Consider the following 20,640-nt stretch of genomic DNA (forward strand, 5'->3'; position numbering starts at 1 on the left):
GGTTGAGAAGGTTTATCTAATGTTTGATTTTAGCTCATCTCGCATTAGTTGTTGATCTTGTTGATGTGAATAGGCAGCTAGCCTAACTTTTCATGGTTGTTTGATCAATAGGCTCCCGAGTGGCGCAGCGGTCTAAGGCACTGCATCTCAGTGCAAAAGGCGTCACTAGAGTCCCTGATTCGAATTCAGGCTGCATTACATCCGGCCGTGACTGGAAGTCCCATAGAGCAACGCACAATTGGCCCAGCGTTGTCTGGGTTTGGCCGTCATTGTAAATAAGAATTTGTTCTTAAGTGACTTGCCTATTAAAATAAAGGTTAAATTAGATAAATAAATAAATAGGATAGTGATGTTCCCAATTGTAAGACTCCCATGGTATTTACATATTTGCAGAATCCATTCAGGTAATATTTTGTGGCTTTTGGCGAATGTTTTCTAAAGATTTAAAGTCGCGCTGTTGCTTCTGCCTGTAAACACACAATCCAGTTCAAAGTGAAAGATGGCAGGCCTGTGTGACAAATCGCTTCATTGCATATAGGCCTACTGTAGCTCTGTGGCTATGGTGCACCGGTCTATGTAGACGCTGGTCCTGAACACAGATTTTTTGCAGTGTCTATTAATTGTTCAAACGCACGGCCGCTTTCCCAATATATTGCTTCGAATTTTCACAAATGCCTTACTATACATCCTTCCCAAACATTCTACGAATTTACAAAAAATGACCATATTTAAAACGGTCAGTTGTACAACTGAATGCATTCAACTGAAATGTGTCTTCCGCATTTAACCCAACCTCTGAATCAGAGAGGTGTGGGGGACTGCCATAATCGACATCCACGTCTTCAGCGCCCAGGGAACAGTGGGTTAACTGCCTTGCACAGCTATGTTCTCGCTTGTCAGAAAATGTTAAAAATAAAAATGTAATTCTGGCTGGGTGTGTATATGAACAGATTTTAAAAGATTTCATGTTACTAAAATGCAGTCAATTCCACTTTAATTGGGTTCCTCCCATTGGGTGCCACAGGGGCCTTGGTAGAACTCTCTGCGTTGAACAGGTGGCACCTAGGCTGACAGGGAGAAGTCACACAGCTGTCCTCAGAACAGACCATATTGGGAGGGGTGACACTTAAGAACAACAGGGGGAGGCGATAAAACTGACACAGCTTTTCATGTGGGCCACAATGGCGAGTAAGGATAGAGGAAGTAGAAAAAAGCGAGGTGCCTGGTTTACAGTAAGTGAGGGTTCTATTTTGACACCATCATGCCAACCCAAACCGTACTGTGCTGGCTCTGATATTTTTTGGTTCATATTGTCCTTTCCAGCATGAAGAGCCCCTATGGTAGATGCATAACCAGGCCAGACCAGTACACTTTGACTCCCTTGATTCGGCTCAGCAGTGTGAAAAAGCATACAATACTCCTGGACCCGTAGTGACGAATTCGAGACAAAAGCCATAGCCATTTGTGACTCGTTTCAGGAAACTAGGCATATGTCGCGAGTCACTACTTCACAGTTTCAGACATTTGAAAGTTATTTTATTTGATCAAAATGCATTTTTGGCAGAAATGCCTTCTGGAACATGGGGAACTTACATGTGCCTTAAAAACAATTTTGTATGCCATCTGTAAATACTAATAAAATTGTTAAATTATAATCCTAGTTGGTTTAGCCACAGAAAAAGAAAGGACCTTCCCACTAGCCATGATTGGCTGAGATAATGGATGGGCTGGACATGAGAGATGAGTTTGCCATGTAGCATGCTTCTGTCTGTAACAGGAGCTTCTCAGTATGTGCAGGTAATCCCTTCTAAAGCAGTTTTTTTTTGTGTGTGAATTTTACCCCCCTTTTCTCCCCAATTTCGTGGTATCCAATTGTTAGTAGCTACCATCTTGTCTCATCGCTACAACTCCCGTACGGGCTCATGCGTCCTCCGATACACAACCCTACCAAGCCGCACTGCTTCTTAACAGCGCGCATCCAACCCGGAAGCCAGCCGCACCAATGTGTCGGAGGAAACACCGTGCACCTGGCAATCTTGGTTAGAGTGCACTGTGCCCGGCCCACCACAGGAGTCGCGATGAGACAAGGATATCCCTACCGGCCAAACCCTCCCTAACCCGGACGACGCTATGCCAATTGTGCGTCGGCCCACAGACCTCCCGGTCGCGGCCGGTTACGACAGAGCCTGGGCGCGAACCCAGAGTCTCTGGTGGCACAGCTGGCGCTGCAGTACAGCGCCCTTAACCACTGCGCCACCCGGGAGGCCTAAAAGCAGATTTTTTGAAAGATATTACGAAGAACTGCACAAGTGTTGCTAAGGCTCTCCACTTTCTGGAGGACCGAGTTTTGAAATCATTGGAATGCCAAGTGGAAGCAGAGTATGATACCTAAGGAGATGGAGAAAATCCAGGCATTTGATTGCAAACGCGGAGGGAGTCGAAAAGAGAACAGAAGATTGTTGTATAGAATACCTGTCTGGATTACATCTTCAAACTAAGGGCAACCATGGCATCCGTGACAGAGAGGGATAAGCGTTCATCCATGAATATGGGTAAGAATCTAGCTAGATACATTTTCAGATATTATACGTTTCTAATTTTGTCAGAAGGTTATCTTCATTGCAAGTTAAAGTGTACAGTTAGCTGGCTAGCCAATGTTAGCTGGCTGGCTCGCTAGCTAGCTAACGTTACGTGTATGATCTGTGCAGTAATGTTATTCGCATCTCAGATCCATTTGCCTTGCTAGTTAGCTAGCTACTTAACATTGAACCAAGCTAGTTGGTTAGCTTTAGCTACCTGTAGATTAATGCAGTAACATTATGTGTTGGGATTAAAGTTCAAATGACTCCACTATGCAAGGAACCACTTCACTCTATCCTTTACACCTAAAAAGCTAGAAAAATAAAAAACATTGTTTAGAAAGTAGCTTTTAGTTGCCTGGTTTGGTAGATTGACATATCATGAATTTAGTATGTCACTGCGACACCTGTATACAGACAAGTTGATAGAATTAATATAAACCAGCCTTTAAATCTTGAAATCTTTGGAATACTCCACGTTCAGCACATGGCCTCATGTGAATCCTTCAAGAGATGAGTGGGGCTAAAACAAAGAGCTTTCCAGTAGATGTCCCAACATTCAAGGCCCATTTTCTCAAAAGTGGGGTTATAAGTTTATTAACTTTCAAAGCAGAATTTTATTTCCATTTCGTCCTCAACTGCAGTGTATGATATACCATTTTCTAGCTCTGAGTCTATACTTTTATCCAATGTAAAACACAATTTCAAAGTTTGCTACATAAGACTGAATCGAGACGGTCGGTCACACTTTGTCTGTGCTTTGACTATAACTTCTGACTATACGTTCCAAGATGCTGATGTGTGCTTGATAATGATTTGGTGCTAGTCAGACTCACACTTCCTCCATCTCCACATCGTCCTCCACAGAGAGCAGCAAGTAGGGGTTGTAGGAGGCCGGGCGGAACTTATGGCCCGTCAGGAAGAAGAATGCCAGTGTGGCCAGCTCATCCAATAGCTGAAGACAAGGAGCGAGATCAAGAAAGACATGGGTAGTAGGAAAAATGTTGTCAGTACATAGTAACCGAAAAAAACAAAAGCCTTTCAAAGTGGATCAAAAATGCTTTTTTCCCAAGCAAAACTGGTTTTAAAGTACACTGTTCAAAAAAAATAAAAGGGAACACTAAAATAACACATTCTAGATCTGAATGAATCAAATATTATTATTAAATACTTTTCTTTACATAGTTGAATGTGCTGACAACAAAATCACACAAAAATATTATCAATGGAAATCAAATTTATCAACCCCCTGGAGGTCTGGATTTGGAGTCACACTCAAAATTAAAAGTGGAAAACCACACTACAGGCTGATCCAACTTTGATGTAATGTCCTTAAAACAAGTCAAAATGAGGCTCAGTAGTGCGTGTGGCCTCCACGTGCCTGTATGACCTCCCTACAACGCCTGGGCATGCTCCTGATGAGGTGGCGGATAGTCTCCTGAGGGATCTCCTCCCAGACCTGGACTAAAGCATCCGCCAACCCCTGACAGTCTGTGGTGCAACATGGCGTTGGTGGATGTAGCGAGACATGATGTCCCAGATGTGCTCAATTGGATTCAGGTCTGGGGAACGGGTGGGCCAGTCCATAGTATCAATGCCTTCCTCTTGCAGGAACTGCTGACACTCCAGCCACATGAGGTCTAGCATTGTCTTGCATTAGGAGGAACCCAGGGCCAACCGCACCAGCATATAGTCTCACAAGGGTTCCGAGGATCTCATCTCGGTACCTAATGGCAGTCAGGCTACCTCTGGCGAGCACATGGAGGGCTGTGCGGCCCCCCAAAGAAATGCCACCCCACACCATGACTGACCCACCGCCAAACCGGTCATGCTGGAGGATGTTGCAGGCAGCACAACGTTCTCCACGGCGTCTCCAGACTGTCACATGTGCTCAGTGTGAACCTGCTTTCATCTGTGAAGAGCACAGGGCGCCAGTGGCGAATTTGCCAATCTTGGTGTTCTCTAGCAAATGAAAAACGTCCTGCACGGTGTTAGGCTGTAAGCACAACCCCCACCTGTGGGCCTCGGGCCCTCATACCACCCTCGTGGAGTCTGTTTCTGACCGTTTGAGCAGACACATGCACATGTGGCCTGCTGGAGGTCATTTTGCAGGGCTCTGGCAGTGCTCCTCCTACTCCACCTTGCACGAAGGTGGAGGTAGAGGTCCTGCTGCTGGGTTGTTGCCCTCCTACGGCCTCCTCCACGTCTCCTGATGTACTGGCCTGTCTCTTGGTAGCACCTTCATGCTCTGGACACTACGCTGACAGACACAGCAAACCTTCTTGCCACAGATCGCATTGATGCGCCATCCTGGATGAGCTGCACTACCTGAGCCACTTCGGTGGGTTGTAGACTCCGTCTCATGCTACCACTAGAGTGAAAGCACTGCCAGCATTCAAAAGTGACCAAAACATCAGCCAGGAAGCATAGGAACTGAGTAGTGGTCTGTGGTCACCACCTGCAGAACCACTCCTTTATTGGGGGGGGGTGTCTTGCTAATTGCCTATAATTTCCACCTGTTGTCTATTCCATTTGCACAACAGCATGTGAAATTTATTGTCAATCAGTGTTGCTTCCTAAGTGGACAGTTTGATTTCACAGAAGTGTGATTGACTTGGAGTTACATTGTGTTGTTTAAGTGTTCCCTTTATTTTTTTGAGCAGTTTATTTAACTTGGACTAATATATATATATACACACACACACATATATATATATAGTCCAAGTATTATTTTACCGTTAAACAAAACATAGGTGCACACCCACCTGGTACAGCCACTTCCACTGAAAGGGAACAATGAACTTGATGAGAATTGCGATTATACGGGTGAAATAAATATAGCATACAATCTGAAGGAGAGAGAGAGAAATACAGACATTAGATAAATGATAAACAATTTTCTAAACACAGATATTAATAAGAAACCCGGGGGATCCTTCTTTTCAGTCACACTTTTTAGAGAGCGAGAGAGACAGGCAAAAGGGGAAACAGAAAGAAAAACAAGTTTACAAGGCATAATCAGGAAGATTGGCTGACAATATGAACGTTGATACAACAGAGAGAGAAGGGGGAGAAAGCGAGAAAACTAAAGCGCAACCCCTTTGGTCTGCAGAGAGGACATTACAATAAGAGATGAACATGTTAAACACCAACAAGACAGATAAAGAAATCAAAAACAGAATGTCCGAGAGCGAGACACCTCAACAGTTGTAATATCTTTATGGAGGGGTTTTCATACGTGGCTATTCACGATTCAATTAATACAAAGAGGGAGATGTAATGACTCCACCGAAGTGGAATGGATGAAAGATGAAGTAAGACCCGTGCACACATATACTGTACAGACTCCCTAAGAACACGGCACTTCAATACAGCTATCACTTTTCCTAGCAGGTCAGGATAATTAAATGTAGCGGGGTTAGCGAAAATGCTCTCCAAACCTGCTACGAAAAGACACGTGTGTCGAAGTGGAGTGTTTTTAGGGAGTTCTGTACAGACAGACGTAGACACAATGCTGGGTTTGTTTCCATTTAAAAAGGCGTACATGTGGCTGTGTGTATGCATGTGTGTGTGTGCAAGCAAGTGTGTGTGTGTGGCCTATCGTCACACCTGCAGTGTGTATTGATGGAGCTGTGTGTGAGGAGAAAGAGTGTCTGAAGAGCATGACAAGAGGAACATTACCATCACATAGTAGTGCCTGAAGAGCTTCAACTGGGCAAGGTTGATAGCAGCTGCAAAAAAAAAATGACATTCATTATTAGTAAGATAGCAAAGACCTGTGAGAGCTTTTTAGTAACACACACATCTGTCATCCCCCTCCAAAAATAAACATGGCTCATTTGAGACACCTTTTAGAGCAGTTAGGAGATGAAGAAAAAGGTTTTCTATAAGTAGAGTATGACACTTTTTATTAAAACACCTCTAAAAAGAACATTGAATGAATCAGACGGGTAAAGGTTAGGGGAACCTCTAATTTGAGGAGTTTTGCATGATGATTCAAAAAGCAAGTGATCCAAGACGTTTGGCCCGATATAAATCCGTAGAAGGCTAAAAAGGCCCATCAGAGAAGGCTGTATTGGATGTAATAACGCTGCAAAGTGCCTTGATGCAATCTGAACCCCTTCCAACAGAAATGTGACCCGAGGGGAAATAAATGGAGGGCGACATGTACAGTCATTCATCATTCTCACACTGTACAACTTCCTCCACAGAAGTGGGACTTCAAAAAGGGGACAGTAAGCTATAAGTATGGATCTTACTGTGGCCTACTTAGGACAAAACAAGCCACTTTGAAACCAGGTGAGCAATTATGGAAGTGCCATAACAACCTAGTGTGGAATCGAGGAATTTGAACGCTTTGTGCCGTAATCTACTCAGCCTGTGGTGGTTACCTACCCATAGAGACAGACGTCTGAAGCTACACTAGGTTATTCAACCCTAAAACATTTATAGAAAGACTCCTGCGCTTTCTAGCAGACAAGGTAGACATACAGACATTCATGTGGCTCTGAGTGATAACGTTTGCTCTGATAAATAAATCATATCACACATACTGTGCACACACAATTTCGACACTAAGAAGCGACGCGCTAAGGGAGTTGATACAGGTGCACTGATGAGGAAACTAAACTCAATTAGCTGCATGGAAACAAACAGTGGATTGTTCATTTGAAATGGTTACTCCATTATCTCTATGGGCTGTTCATTGACTTTAAGGAGCAACCACGTGGAATTGGAACTGGTCAATCAATTACATTTTATAACTGGTCACCCAGAGAGAAAAAAATAACTTGAAGGCACGATTCCTAAATCTTCATGAATGTTGACTGAAAATTGACTTTTTCTCATACTGAATTGTAACCGATATAGTTTTGGTCAGACAGCAACCCATTTCTATTTGATCTGTTAAACAACTAGGAATTATAACACTAACACCAAGAATATATGGTATGAACTCTCTCTTTACAGTCGAAATGGCACAAAAAATCTCTTGTGGATTGTAACAGCTGTGGATTTGGTGAGGTCTGTCCTATATCATACTGCCTATTGTTCAATTAAAGAACTGTGGAATGGAGTCTGTACAAAATGAGACATTTGACACAATTCACACACAGACAGAACCTTCTATGAGCTCCCATTCATGATAGGAATGTCATGAGAGCCAGCTCATTGACAAGTGCTATAAGATGAGCCCAACCTGAATGTATGTGAAATGGCCTGACATTTCAGTAATGAAACAGATCTGGTAGCTGTGCTTTTCCCTTTCCTCGCCTGGTCTAATCACAAGTAGAAGGGGAATTAATTAGGTGGCTGATAACTTCAACAGTAAAACTTCTGCATGGAACAAGGAGAAGGGGAGCACAATAGGCCAGTGGTATTCTACTGTTACCCTAAGAGTTCCGGAGAGTGATGGTTTTTTGTTCTACCCAATAAATAAACTGAACAAAATTATAAAAACGCAAACATGTAAAGTGTTGGTCCCATGTTTCATGAGCTGAAATAAGATATCCCCGAAATTTTCCATACGCACAAAAAGCTTATTTCTCCCAAATTTTGTGCACAAATTTGTTTACATCTCGGTCAGTGAGCATTTATCATTTGCCAAGATAATCCACCCAACTGACAGGTCCGGCATATCATAAGATAATTAAACAGCATGATTTAAATCAGGGACAATAGGTCACTCTAAAATGTGCAGTTTTGTCACACAATGCCACAGATGTCTCAAGTTCTGAGGGAGTGTGAAATTTGCATGCTGACTGCAGGAATGTCCACCAGAGCTGTTGACAGAGAATGTAATGTTAATTTCTCTACCATAAGCCGCCTCCAACGCCGTTTAACAGAAATGTCAGTACGCCCAACCGGCCTCACAAACACAGACCATATGTAACCACACCAGCCCAGGACCTCCACATGCGGCTTCTTCACCTGCAGGATCATCTGGGACCAGGCACCCGGACAGCTGATGAAACTGAGGAGTATTTCTGTCTGTAATAAAGCCTTTTTGTGGGGAAAAACTCCTTCCGATTGGAGAGCCAGCCCCAGTCAGTCATGTGAAATCCATAGATTAGGGCCTAATGAAATTATTTCAATTGACTGATTTCCTTATATGAACTGTAACTCAGTAAAATTGTTATATGTTGTGTTTTATGTTCAGTATAATTGCACACACCTGTTGTCCCTGGTCTAAAGCAGTCCCTGATTAGAGGGGATCGATAAAAAAAATGCAATGGAACTGGCATTGAAAGGCACTAGACCATATTATATATCACATATGGAGGAAATGTTGGTGAGCAGGAACAGGCCATTTTTGGGGGGGGGACAAAGAAAAAGCGTTTCGGGAAGAAAAGAAAACCAATTCGTACACCAAGGCAACGGCATTAGATCTTGGTGTCGTTTTCTAAAGACAAGCGCTTAGGGGACATATGGCAGGGGTCGGCAACCCTGGTTCTTCATGTTTCTGATTTAACCAACCTAGAAGACTAGGTGTGTTAAATTAAGGCAATCACTGAACTGATCAATTAGCTCAGTTGGCCAGGTATGGTGCCTAGTTGGAACAAAGTCCTGCAGTAACTGTGGCACTCCAGGAACAGAGTTGCCTACCCCTGCCATAGGGTATCCTGCTATGCTTTGAGAGGCCTTATTGCTCTCGACTGACTAAGCTCACAGAACAAAAAGCTAAAAAAGGACCCTATTTGGCAGTATATTGGCAAGGGGACAGGACACCGTTATGTTAGCTTCAGCATATCTTTACCGAGAAAACCGAATAGGAACCTACAGTTAACTTCGTCAGAAAAAAAGCTTCTATTGGTTCTCTCCTGACTCATCCATCTGAGACATCCATCTTTCTTTGAAATGAAAAAAAATAAACCTGGAGCCTTCACATTTGTATGAGCTATAGCAAGTTCCTAGGCAATATGACTTGGCAGCGGCATATGTTCGTACTGGTCCCCTGTGGAAATCGAACCCACAACCCTGGCATTGCAAGTGCCATGCTCTACCAACTGAGCCACACAAGCTACCGAGACATTGGTTTACCAACAAAAGAGTGTGGAACTGCGCAACTATAAGCATGTAAACCCTGGCATGGAAATAGTTAAAGGCTCTCTCATTCACATCCGCAGCTCATCCACAGCTCCTGACCATCATAAGCCAATCAGAGATTTAACCAATCAAAGCTCTTATAAACCTCAAAATTAACCACCCCAATGACAACACCTTGGGTCCCAACTTTCCTCAATATCTGAATGTGTGGGAGTGAAGGTTCAAATAAAGCTGAACTCTGACCGACTATGATGAGGAATGCAGGGTGAAGTACAAACAGTGAAGGGCAATGAATAAGTTAGTCAGAGAGCATCCAGCTACGGCAGAGCAAAACACTCACTGTAAAACTAAGCTTTTAGGAGAAAGTCAAAAATAACACTGCCCATGACCTAGATCAGGATTTGCCCTTAAAATATTCACAGACCACCATTTCACTCCAAACTACTTTGTTCTTTTTCTCAAAAGACTTTGGGAATTGTTTAAACTTTTATGAGAGGTTACTTGGGTTGTAACAGGAAACTAGCTGGGGTGAAAAACTATTCCAGACCACAGTTTTATACTCTGTGGTTGGGAGTAGGACCATGGACACGAGGATATGGAGTTGATTTTAAGTGGAAATGTCCCATTAGATGAAAGATTTTAACTCCCTGCTTGCCCTTGTTATTGAATATGCTGTCGCAGTAAGGTGGCCAACTGCAGAGAAGCACTGGCTCACAAAAATGAATGTTTTCTTAAGCGAAAAGGAAGCATACCTTTCCCATCTGTTGATGAGGCCTCTTGTAAATGTCTGATGGACCTGTGGACAAGTGAGAAAAGGAGAAATGTCATACCAAGTGGAAAACTGGAGGAGAGTGGCCATTATCTAAAATAATCGCTCTTTCAAAGAAGTCAGCTGGTCTCTGGGTACTTTGGGGCGGGGCACCTAGAAAACCAAAACCTTGGGGAAACACTGCCCATAGAGAACCTCAGAACTCACCAGACCACGGGGAAGAGGATGGCGCCGCAGCACAGCAGGTCCACCAGGAAGAGCACCTCTTTCCACAGGCCGTACTCCGTGGTGCCCTCCTCTGTGGACTCTAAGATGATGTACGCCACGTTGGCCAGCACCTGGAGGGGTCAAAGGTCATGTGCTCCCATCAGTGCCACTGCATTCCCCACTAGGTTGCTTTTTGGGTAAAGATTTCTAAGATCAGCCTATCCCTTGTCACTATATAAATATGACCCATCATCATGGTAGTCATGCCTTTTGGCACAAATCTGGGATCAGCCTACCTTGTCATTGTAGATGTTATCAAGTACAATGGTAATCTTGCCTCAACAGTTAGATGGTTCTTGATGGATGGTATTGTACCTGTAGTGGAATGACAATCATGAAGATCTTCTTGTCCTTATCCGAGAGGATGTGCTTGACAAAAGCCCAGCCGGTCCCTATCAGAGCAATGGTGATGAATAAGAGTGCCCCCTTCAGTCTGCAGGAAGAAACAAGCACTGCACGCTCATACCAAGTGACAAAACGACATTGATAAGTTTCAGTGCAGGTGAAGCGGAGACAGAGGCCATTTTACTGGTGAGACTTACAGGTGAGTGATGTAGTAGACCACAGCCCATCCTTCTATGGGGAAGCCCTGGTTAGAGATGTAGTAGTAGTCAATCTGGAAGACAAATGTCTCAGACATCAGTTAATGACTCAAGCGGATGTAAAAAAAAGGACAAACTAAATTATATTCTATTTGATTGAATTTTTACTTCAAAACTTGGAAGCACCCCTTTTTTGCAGTTAAATACAGCAAGGCTTGGATTGTAGTCCGTGTGCTCACCGCGTGGAAGATGAGTGACAGAGACTTGGTGAAGGGGAGAGCAGTCATGAGCCAGTGGATTTTATAGACATCAGCACTGCCAGAGAAAGAACAAGAGGAGGTAGAGAGAGAGAGAGAGAAAAAAAGAGGGAATTAACATTGGTTAGGTTTATGCCATTACATGAATAATTAATCTCAGCAAGGGAAATAAGAGTATGATGATTTTACGTTGGTATGGAGGTAAATGTGTGGCTATCTGGTGCCCTCTACTGGTCAATGTAAAACAATGCAGGTGTGACTGAGGCAAGACCACTGCTATTCATTTACATTTTAGTCATTTAGCAGATGTACTTTTCTAGACCAACTTACAGTTAGTGTATTTCCACAGCATTTGCTCAGGAGCTCATAGAGCAGTCAAAGAACTCTGAGGTAGAAGGTCATGACATGAGACAAAGGGTAGCACACTGTGGCATGCTGACTGATCAGATTAGTGAAGAAAATGAGATACCTAGTCAGTTGCACAACTGAATGCATTCAACCAAAATGTGTCTTCCAACCCCTCTGAATCAGGACAAATACAATAGTCATGAATTATTATTCAAGTCTTAAGGAAGGCACAGCCATTATCAAAACAGTGCTGACATCTCCTGTGCCTCAATTACACCCCCCGCCCCCCCTCCTCCTCCTCCTGGGTAACTCACCGCTGAGTGCGGAGAACGTGCAACCACAGTGTGCCGAGGAAAAAGAAGAACATAGACATGATGATGTAGAGCTTGGGCAGGGGGATCTCCCCAGCAGACAGGAAGCTGTTGGGGTTCTTCTCTTCGATGTTGATCTGAAAGCATCACAAATGTTTGCTATAGCTACTGTATAACCATCTGAAGATTTGACCATTCAGACACAAATGAGCTAAAATATGAGCTAAAAGTGTGGCTAATGAATAATGTTTAATTTGATTTTAAACAATGTTCAGGATGTGATTTAGACTAAATAGAAAATTAGGAAAAAGTTGATATTGGTACAGGGCTAGGTCCATTTCAATGACGTATGAATAGGGAATGATGTCCTCCTGACAAATCAGGAAAAATCCCACCCGATAAACCAGATACAAACTTCAACTTGCAACAAAAGAAAACTACGAAGAGGGTGAAAGAAACACACTCACTTCAATGCTGAAGCGGAGGGGGTTAACCATCTGAGTGTCTTTGCTGTAGCAGTTGTGGAAGTAGAAGTTGTACAGGCCTTGCTGCTCGTCTGTGCTGACGTTGAAGTGAAACTGCACGCAGGGAGGGGGGAAACCCTGTGATCTGTGTAGCCCAACTCAAGCTAAAGAAATTATATTAGCCTGGTGAACGAGCCTTACCTGAAAGGAGAAGACTTCTTTGTTTCTATGGAGTGGAAAAGGCACTTCAGACTTTTTCTGTGAATATCAAGAGAGTGGGATCAGAAGACGTGCGTTGATGAAACGACGGCTGGATCGCAATCCTTAAAAAGTCCTCATTCACAACCCCTTGGCTAAATTAGTAACTGGGTAAAACCCTTTATCTGGGATGCAGCCCTTGGGAGCAACTGGTTTTCCTGTACAATTTCTATTTGGTGACAGACCGACATAGATAAGTGAGAACAGGTCCCTTGGTGAATCAAAACCACTTAATCAGTTTTCAGAGGAAAAAAAGTGACAGTCCAAACCAGAGATAAAGCATGTTGGAATTGCTGTGCAAATAAACTTGTTACACAAAACGTTTGGTTGAATAATACTTCAATTTAAATGTGCAAGAGCAAAGTTGTATAAATTATGACCCAGGAAACAGTCACGTATTTTAATGGTGTATGACCCCAAGAGCTTTGTAATTTGCTTACAAAACCGTCAGACACCAGGGCTCCAATGAAAAAGATGTACCTTTTTATTGCGTGCCGTCGGCATGGGTAAATGGACGAGGTAGCAAGATTGAGATCCAGATACTTATTTTCTTATATTGGTTGAGGTCAAAGGGTGAAAGAGTATCTATACTGAACAAAAATACACTGCTCAAAAAAATAAAGGGAACACTAAAATAACATATCCTAGATCTGAATGAAATATTCTTATGAAATACTTTTTTCTTTACATAGTTGAATGTGCTGACAACAAAATCACACAAAAATTATCAATGGAAATCAAATTTATCAACCCATGGAGGTCTGGATTTGGAGTCACACTCAAAATTAAAGTGGAAAACCACACTACAAGCTGATCCAACTTTGATGTAATGTCCTTAAAACAAGTCAAAATGAGGCTCAGTAGTGCGTGTGGCCTCCACGTGCCTGTATGACCTCCCTACAACACCTGGGCATGCTCCTGATGAGGTGGCGGATGGTCTCCTGAGGGATCACCTCTCATACTTGGACTAAAGCATCCGCCAAATCCTGGATAGTCTGTGGTTGAACGTGGTGTTGGTGGATGGAGCAAGACATGATGTCCCAGATGTGCTCAATTGGATTCAGCTGTGCGGCTCCCCAAAGAAATGCCACCCCACACCATGACTGACCCACCGCCAAACCGGTAATGCTGGAGGATGTTGCAGGCAGCAGAACGTTCTCCACGGCGTCTCCAGACTGTCACATGTGCTCAGTGTGAACCTGCTTTCATCTGTGAAGAGCACAGGGCGCCAGTGGCGAATTTGCCAATCTTGGTGTTCTCTGGCAAATGCCAAACATCCTGCACGGTTTTGGGCTGTAAGCACAACCCCCACCTGTGGACGTCGGGCCCTCATACCACCCTCATGGAGTCTGTTTCTGACCGTTTGAGCAGACACATGCACATTTGTGGCCTGCTGGAGGTCATTTTGCAGGGCTCTGGCAGTGCTCCTCCTGCTCCTCCTTGCACAAAGGCGGAGGTAGCGGCCCTGCTTCTGGGTTGTTGCGCTCCTACGGCCTCCTCCACGTCTCCAGATATACTGGCCTGTCTCCTTGTAGCACCTCCATGCTCTGGACACTACGCTGACAGACACAGCAAACCTTCTTGCCACAGATCGCATTGATGTGCCATCCTGGATGAGCTGCACTACCTGAGCCACTTGTGTGGGTTGTAGACTCCGTCTCATGCTACCACTAGAGTGAAAGCACCGCCAGCATTCAAAAGTGACCAAAACATCAGCCAAGAAGCATAGGAACTGAGAAGTGGTCTGTGGTCCCCACCTGCAGAACCACTCCTTTATTGGGGGTGTCTTGCTAATTGCCTATAATTTCCACCTGTTGTCTATTCCATTTGCACAACAGCATGTGAAATGTTTTGTCAATCAGTGTTGCTTCCTAAGTGGACAGTTTGATTTCACAGAAGTGTGATTGACTTGGAGTTACATTGTGTTGTTTAAGTGTTCCCTTTATTTTTTTGAGCAGTGTATAAATACAACATGTAAAGTGTTGGTCCCATGTTTCATGAGCTGAAATAAATTATCCCAGAAGTTTCCCATATGCACAAAAAGCTTATCTTTCAAATTTTGTGCACAAATTTGTTTACACCCCTGTTAGTGAGCATTTCTCCTTTGCCAAGATAATATGCCACACCTGTCAGGTAGATGGATTAAGAAGCTGATTAAGCAGAATGATCATTACACAGGTACTGGGGCCAATAAAAGGCCACTCTAAAATGTGTAGTTGTGTCACACAACACAAAGCCAGTTTTAAAAGGTAGCGTGCAATTGGCATACTGACTCCAGGAATGTCTACCAGAGCTGTTGCCAAAGAATGTAATGTTAATTTCTCTACCATAAGCCGCATGTTGTTTTAGAAAATTTGGCAGTATGTTCAACCGGCCTCACAACATGTCTATGGCGTTGTGAACAGAGTGCCCCATATTGGTGGGGTTATGGTATTGGCAGGCATAAGCTACAGACCACAAACACAGCATTTTATCGATGGCAATTTGAATGCACAAAAATACTGTGACAAAATCCTGGCCCATTTTTTTTTTTAAAGGCATATGTGACCAACAGATGCATGCCTGTATTCCCAGTCATGTGAAATCCATAGATTAGGGCCTAATGAATTTATTTCAATTGACTGATTGTCTCATATGAACTGTAACTCATAAAAATCTGAAATTGTTTCACATCGCTTTTATATTTGAGTTCAGATATGTTATATGAATATTCTTACCTCTGCAACATCCCGCTTGGGTTTACTCTCACCTACGATTCAAATGACAACATTGAGAACAACTTTAGTACAACAGATAACAATATATTCAACCATTGGTCATAACTTACACTGCTCAAATGCATAATTTCTCAGCTACCTCGAACTTTGGCGTAAATCTACCATCAATGCAAGTTTAAAACATGTCCTCATCTCAAGTCAGTATTTATTCAGCCCTAAATAAAAATGTATGAACTGTAATGAGGAACCATACCATCACCATGGTCTCCCACAGGGTTTGTGTCATCTTTCCCCTTTACATGTTTCTGTTGGTCAGCTCCAGTCTCAATGCCTATTGTCTCTTTGAGGCCAGGGAGGATGTCAGGGAACACATTATCCTCAGATGACATCTTCATCTTTACCCTGAGTGACACACAAACAAAATACATGTTTAGCCAAAGTTATGGTATAACATGCCGGTGGCAATAACTTTAAAAAAAATGTTTGGCTGCTTAACTTCTTGGTGACTGGGGGCAGTATTGAGTAGCTTAGATGAATAAGGTGCCCAGAGTAAACTGCCTGCTACTCAGCCATAAAAGCTAGAATATGCATATAATTAGTAGATTTGGATAGAAAACACTCTGAAGTTTCTAAAACTGTTTGAAAGTCTCATATGGCAGGCGAAAACCTGAGAAAAAATCCAACCAGGAAGTGGGAAATCTGAGGTTGGTCGTTGTTCAACTCATTCCCCATTGAAGATACAGTGTGATATTGGTCATGTTGCACTTCCTACGGCTTCCACTAGACGTCAACAGTCTTTAGAACCTTGTTTGATGCTTCTACTGTGAAGTAGGGCCGAATGAGAGGGGATTGAGCCAGGTGTCTGGCAGATTGCCACGAGCTTGTGACGCACGGTCATGTGAAAGTTAGCTTGCGTTCCATTGCTTTTCTACAGACAAAGGAATTCTCCGGTTGGAATATTATTGAAGATTTATGATAAAAATATCCTAAAGATTGATTCTATACTTCATTTGACATGTTTCTACGACCTGGAATATAACTTTTTGGACTTTTCGTCAGACCTTTCGGCTTGACTTGCACACGCGTTTGGATTTGTTTACCAAACTCCCTAACAAAAGGAGGTATTTGGACATAAATGATTAACTTTATCGAACAAATCAAACATTTGTGAAACTGGGATTCCTGGGAGTGCATTCTGATGAAGATTAAAAGGTAAGTGAATATTTATAATGCTACTTCTGACTAATGTTGACTCCACAACATGGCGGATATCTCTTTGGCTGTTTTGGTCTCTGAGCGCCGTACTCAGATTATTGCATGGTATGCTTTTTCCGTAAGGTTTATTTGAAATATGACACAGCGGTTGCATTAAGGAGAAGTTTATCTAAAGTTCCATGTATAATAGTTGTATCTTTTATCAATGTTTATTATGAGTATTTCTGTAAATTGATGTGGCTCTCTGCAAAATCACTGTATGTTTTGGAAGCAAAACATTACTGGACCAATGTAAACTGAGATTTTTGGATATAAATATGCACTTTATCGAACAAAACATACATGTATTGTGTAACATGACGTCCTATGAGTGTCATCTGATGAAGATCAAAGGTTAGTGATTAATTTGATCTATATTTCTTCTTTTTGTGACTCCTCTCTTTGGCTGGAAAAATGGCTGTATGTGTTTTTGTGACTTGGTTCTGACCTAACATATGTTGTGCTTTCGCTGTAAAGCCTTTTTGAAATCAGACACGATGGGTAGATTAACAAGAAGTTTCTTTCATTTGGTGTATTGCACTTGTTAATGTAAGAAAGTTACATATTTCTAAAAAATATTTTTGAAATTCGCGCAATGCCTTTTCAGCGGAATGTTGTCGAGGGTTCCGGCCGTAAGAAGTTAAGTTATTGTTCTTAGCTGCATTGTTGGTTAAGTAAAAAATAAGTAACAAATAATTAAAGAGCAGCAGTAAAATAACAATAGCAGGAGGCTATATACAGGGGGTACCGGTACAGAGACAATGTGCGGGAGCACCGGTTAGTCGAGGTAATATATAGATGTCGAAGAGAGTTAGTGTGACCATGCATAGATAATAAACAGAGTAGCAGCGTAAAAGTGGGGGGGGGGGCAATGAAAATAGTCTGGGTAGCCATGTCATGACGTTGGCCTATGGGTAAGGTTTATGACCCTCCCCATAAATACCTTTCTCCCTCCCTCTCTCTTGACACAGAGGGACTCTTGATTAGCCTTTGTTAAACAGAGAGTCTGTGAAACATCAAACAAGTGGAGGGAAAAGAACCATATTTCGGTAATAGAACCAGTTGAAAATATGCGTTGGTACTTAATGAATATGATGTCAGTTCGGTTGTCATCTGAGACATTATGACTGATGACTGTATCTGGGAAAGTCTACAACACATTATAGTTATCAGATTCACATGGAATTGTTGTGCAATTCAATTGTTTAAATATAAAATTATTTGGTACCAGATGAAATGTAATTTTAGCTTCCAAATGAGAGATTTAGGTTTTCATAAGGTTAGGGCTCTGTTCAAATCAGTGGCCCGCCCCTGTGAAGAGACATGGGTTGTAGACTGAAACACACCCTTCTCCCTCCACTATATAAGCCCTTGACGAAAATGTAACTTTCTGTTCCGGGTACATTAGGATGACAATCCGATGTCAGAAGGGTTCAGATAATAACTAGAGAACGAAGCCAACCTCAGCGTGAGCTTTGGTTGCGAATGGTATGAACTTTGAACTCTTATTCGCTACAGAAGTGATACCTCCTAGCCGTTGAGTTAGCAACAGCAGCTGCAAACGTGGGCTAGGAAAGAACAGACAGAGTATCCCGTCTACCACACAACGACGTTACTACAACGTATTCAATTTACCAGCAGAGACATTCTTCAGAGGACAGGAAGATCTCTGTTGGCCAACACGACCAGCATTTTCAACCAACCTACCGAAGCTCAGAGTAAATATGTATTGCATTTTCCTTTTCCAAATGGGCGGTAATTCTAAATGATTCTAAATTCTAACCAATTTCCCATTTGGGTGATAGAGTAGCTGCCTACGGCCGATAGAGACATCGCTTCTCCCTTTGTTCTTCAGTCTTCCCGGTCTTTCACTCAAACCCAGCCCCCTTTTCTGTGTAACCAGTTGTCATATCTGTTCCATCCGCTAGGGACGTTTTCCTTTGACATAATTTGTAATCAAAGTATGATTCATTCTGTGTATATGTAATTCTGTGTGATTAGTTAGTTATTTAGTAAATAAATAATTAAACCCAATTTTGTATTTCTGATTCAACTTGTTAGCCAGGGTTCGTGAAGAACCAAGAATTTACAACTTTCAGATGAGACTGAATTATTAATATTAATATTATTAATTAATATTATTAATATTAATATTGACTGCTATTGATGTAAAATATTACTAGGTCTTTAAGAGTTTATTGGGAAGATAACAGCTCTATAAATATTATTTCGTGGTGCCCCGACTTTCTAGTTAACTTCTTATGGCTGCCATCCCGTTAACGGGATAATTGTTGTCACCAACCGCTGAATTGCATAGCGCCACATTCAAATAATATTACTAAAAATATTTATATTCATGAAATCACAAGTGCAATATTGCAACACACAGTTTAGCCTATTGTTAATCCACCTGTCGTGTCAGATTTAGAAAATATGCTTTACAGCGAAAGCAATCCAAGCATGTGTAAGTTTATCGATCGCTCAACAAAACATTATGTACACCTAGCATCAAGTAGCTTGGTCACGAAAATCAGAAAAGCAATTAAATTAATTGTTTACCTTTGATGATCTTCAGATGATTTCACTCACGAGACTCCCAGTTACACAATGTTTATTTTGTTCCATAAAGATGATTTTTATATCCAAAATACCTCCGTTTGTTTGGCGCGTTATGTTCAGAAATCCACAGGAAAGAGCGGAGACAAATTCCAAGTAGTATCCGTAAAGTCCACAGAAACATGTCAAATGTTTCTTATAATCAATCCTCAGGTTGCTTATAAACTATATAATCGATAATATATCAACTGCAAATGTCTTTTTCAGTCGGAGAGGGAAAGGCAATGGCTGCCCAAATTCTGTTACGCATACAAAACGCTGCTGGCACCCGGCCATATAATGACACGATGTTATCTTTCTCGCTCACTTTTCAAAATAAAAGCCTGAAACTATGTCTAAAGACAGTTGACACCTTGAGGAAGCGATAGGAACGGGAACCTGGTTGATATCCCTTTAAATGGAGCAAAGGCAGGCTATGGAGTTCTCAAAATAGAAGCCACTTTCTGGTTTGATTTTCCTCAGTTTTTCGCCTGCAATATCAGTTCTGTTATACTCACAGACAATATTTTGACAGTTTTGGAAACTTTAGAGTGTTTTCTATCCAATACTAATAATAATATGCATATATTAGCAACTGAGACTGAGGAGCAGGCCATTTAGTTTGGGCAACTTATTCATCCAATCTACTCAATACTGCCCCCCAGCCATAAGAAGTTAATTACATTTACACGATTAGCTCAATCAGGTAACATTCATTACAGAGAAAGGATTTTATAGAATAGCATGTCATATCACTTAATCCGGCATAGCCAAAGACATGACACATTTGATTAGTCGTTCAGGAGTCTTATGGCTTGGGGGTAGAAGTTGTTAAGAAGTCTTTTGGACCACGTTCAATGCCATCGGAAGAATCCCGGAACATATTCCAGTCTGTGTTAGCAAAACAGTCCTGTAGCTTAGCATCTGCTTCATCTGACCACTTTTTTATTGACCGAGTCACTGATGCTTCCTGCTTTCATTTTTGCTTGTAAGCAGGAACCAGGAGGATAGCATTATGGTCAGATTTGCCAAATGTATGGTGAGCTTTGTACGTGTGCATCTCTGTGTGTGGAGTGTGTGGAGTAAAGGTGTTCTAGAGTTTTTTTCCTCTTGTTGCACATGTAACATGCTGGTAGAAATGAGGTAAAACAGATTCAAGTTTCCCTGCAATAAAGTCCCCGGCCACTAGGAGCACCGCCACTGGATGAGCATTTTCCTGTTTGCTTATGGCCATA

General features: G+C 42.2%; 1 protein-coding gene across 1 annotated transcript in view; it reads right to left on the reverse strand.

Annotated features, from left to right (window-relative positions):
• Window positions 1-20,640, reverse strand: part of gpr107 (G protein-coupled receptor 107) — a 31,604-nt gene that overhangs the window by 9,023 nt on the left and 1,941 nt on the right. The window contains exons 5-17 of the mRNA XM_024381625.2: window positions 15,810-15,958; window positions 15,557-15,588; window positions 12,783-12,839; window positions 12,585-12,695; window positions 12,121-12,254; window positions 11,441-11,516; window positions 11,202-11,275; window positions 10,975-11,092; window positions 10,600-10,730; window positions 10,376-10,419; window positions 6,261-6,310; window positions 5,345-5,428; window positions 3,416-3,534 (exon numbers count right to left, since the gene is read on the reverse strand). Of these exons, the coding sequence (XP_024237393.1) occupies window positions 3,416-3,534; window positions 5,345-5,428; window positions 6,261-6,310; window positions 10,376-10,419; window positions 10,600-10,730; window positions 10,975-11,092; window positions 11,202-11,275; window positions 11,441-11,516; window positions 12,121-12,254; window positions 12,585-12,695; window positions 12,783-12,839; window positions 15,557-15,588; window positions 15,810-15,958 (1,179 nt within the window). The remainder of the gene's footprint in view (window positions 1-3,415; window positions 3,535-5,344; window positions 5,429-6,260; window positions 6,311-10,375; window positions 10,420-10,599; window positions 10,731-10,974; window positions 11,093-11,201; window positions 11,276-11,440; window positions 11,517-12,120; window positions 12,255-12,584; window positions 12,696-12,782; window positions 12,840-15,556; window positions 15,589-15,809; window positions 15,959-20,640) is intronic.

Source organism: Oncorhynchus tshawytscha, linkage group LG20 (genome assembly GCF_018296145.1).
Source record: "Oncorhynchus tshawytscha isolate Ot180627B linkage group LG20, Otsh_v2.0, whole genome shotgun sequence".
NCBI lineage: Eukaryota > Metazoa > Chordata > Actinopteri > Salmoniformes > Salmonidae > Oncorhynchus > Oncorhynchus tshawytscha.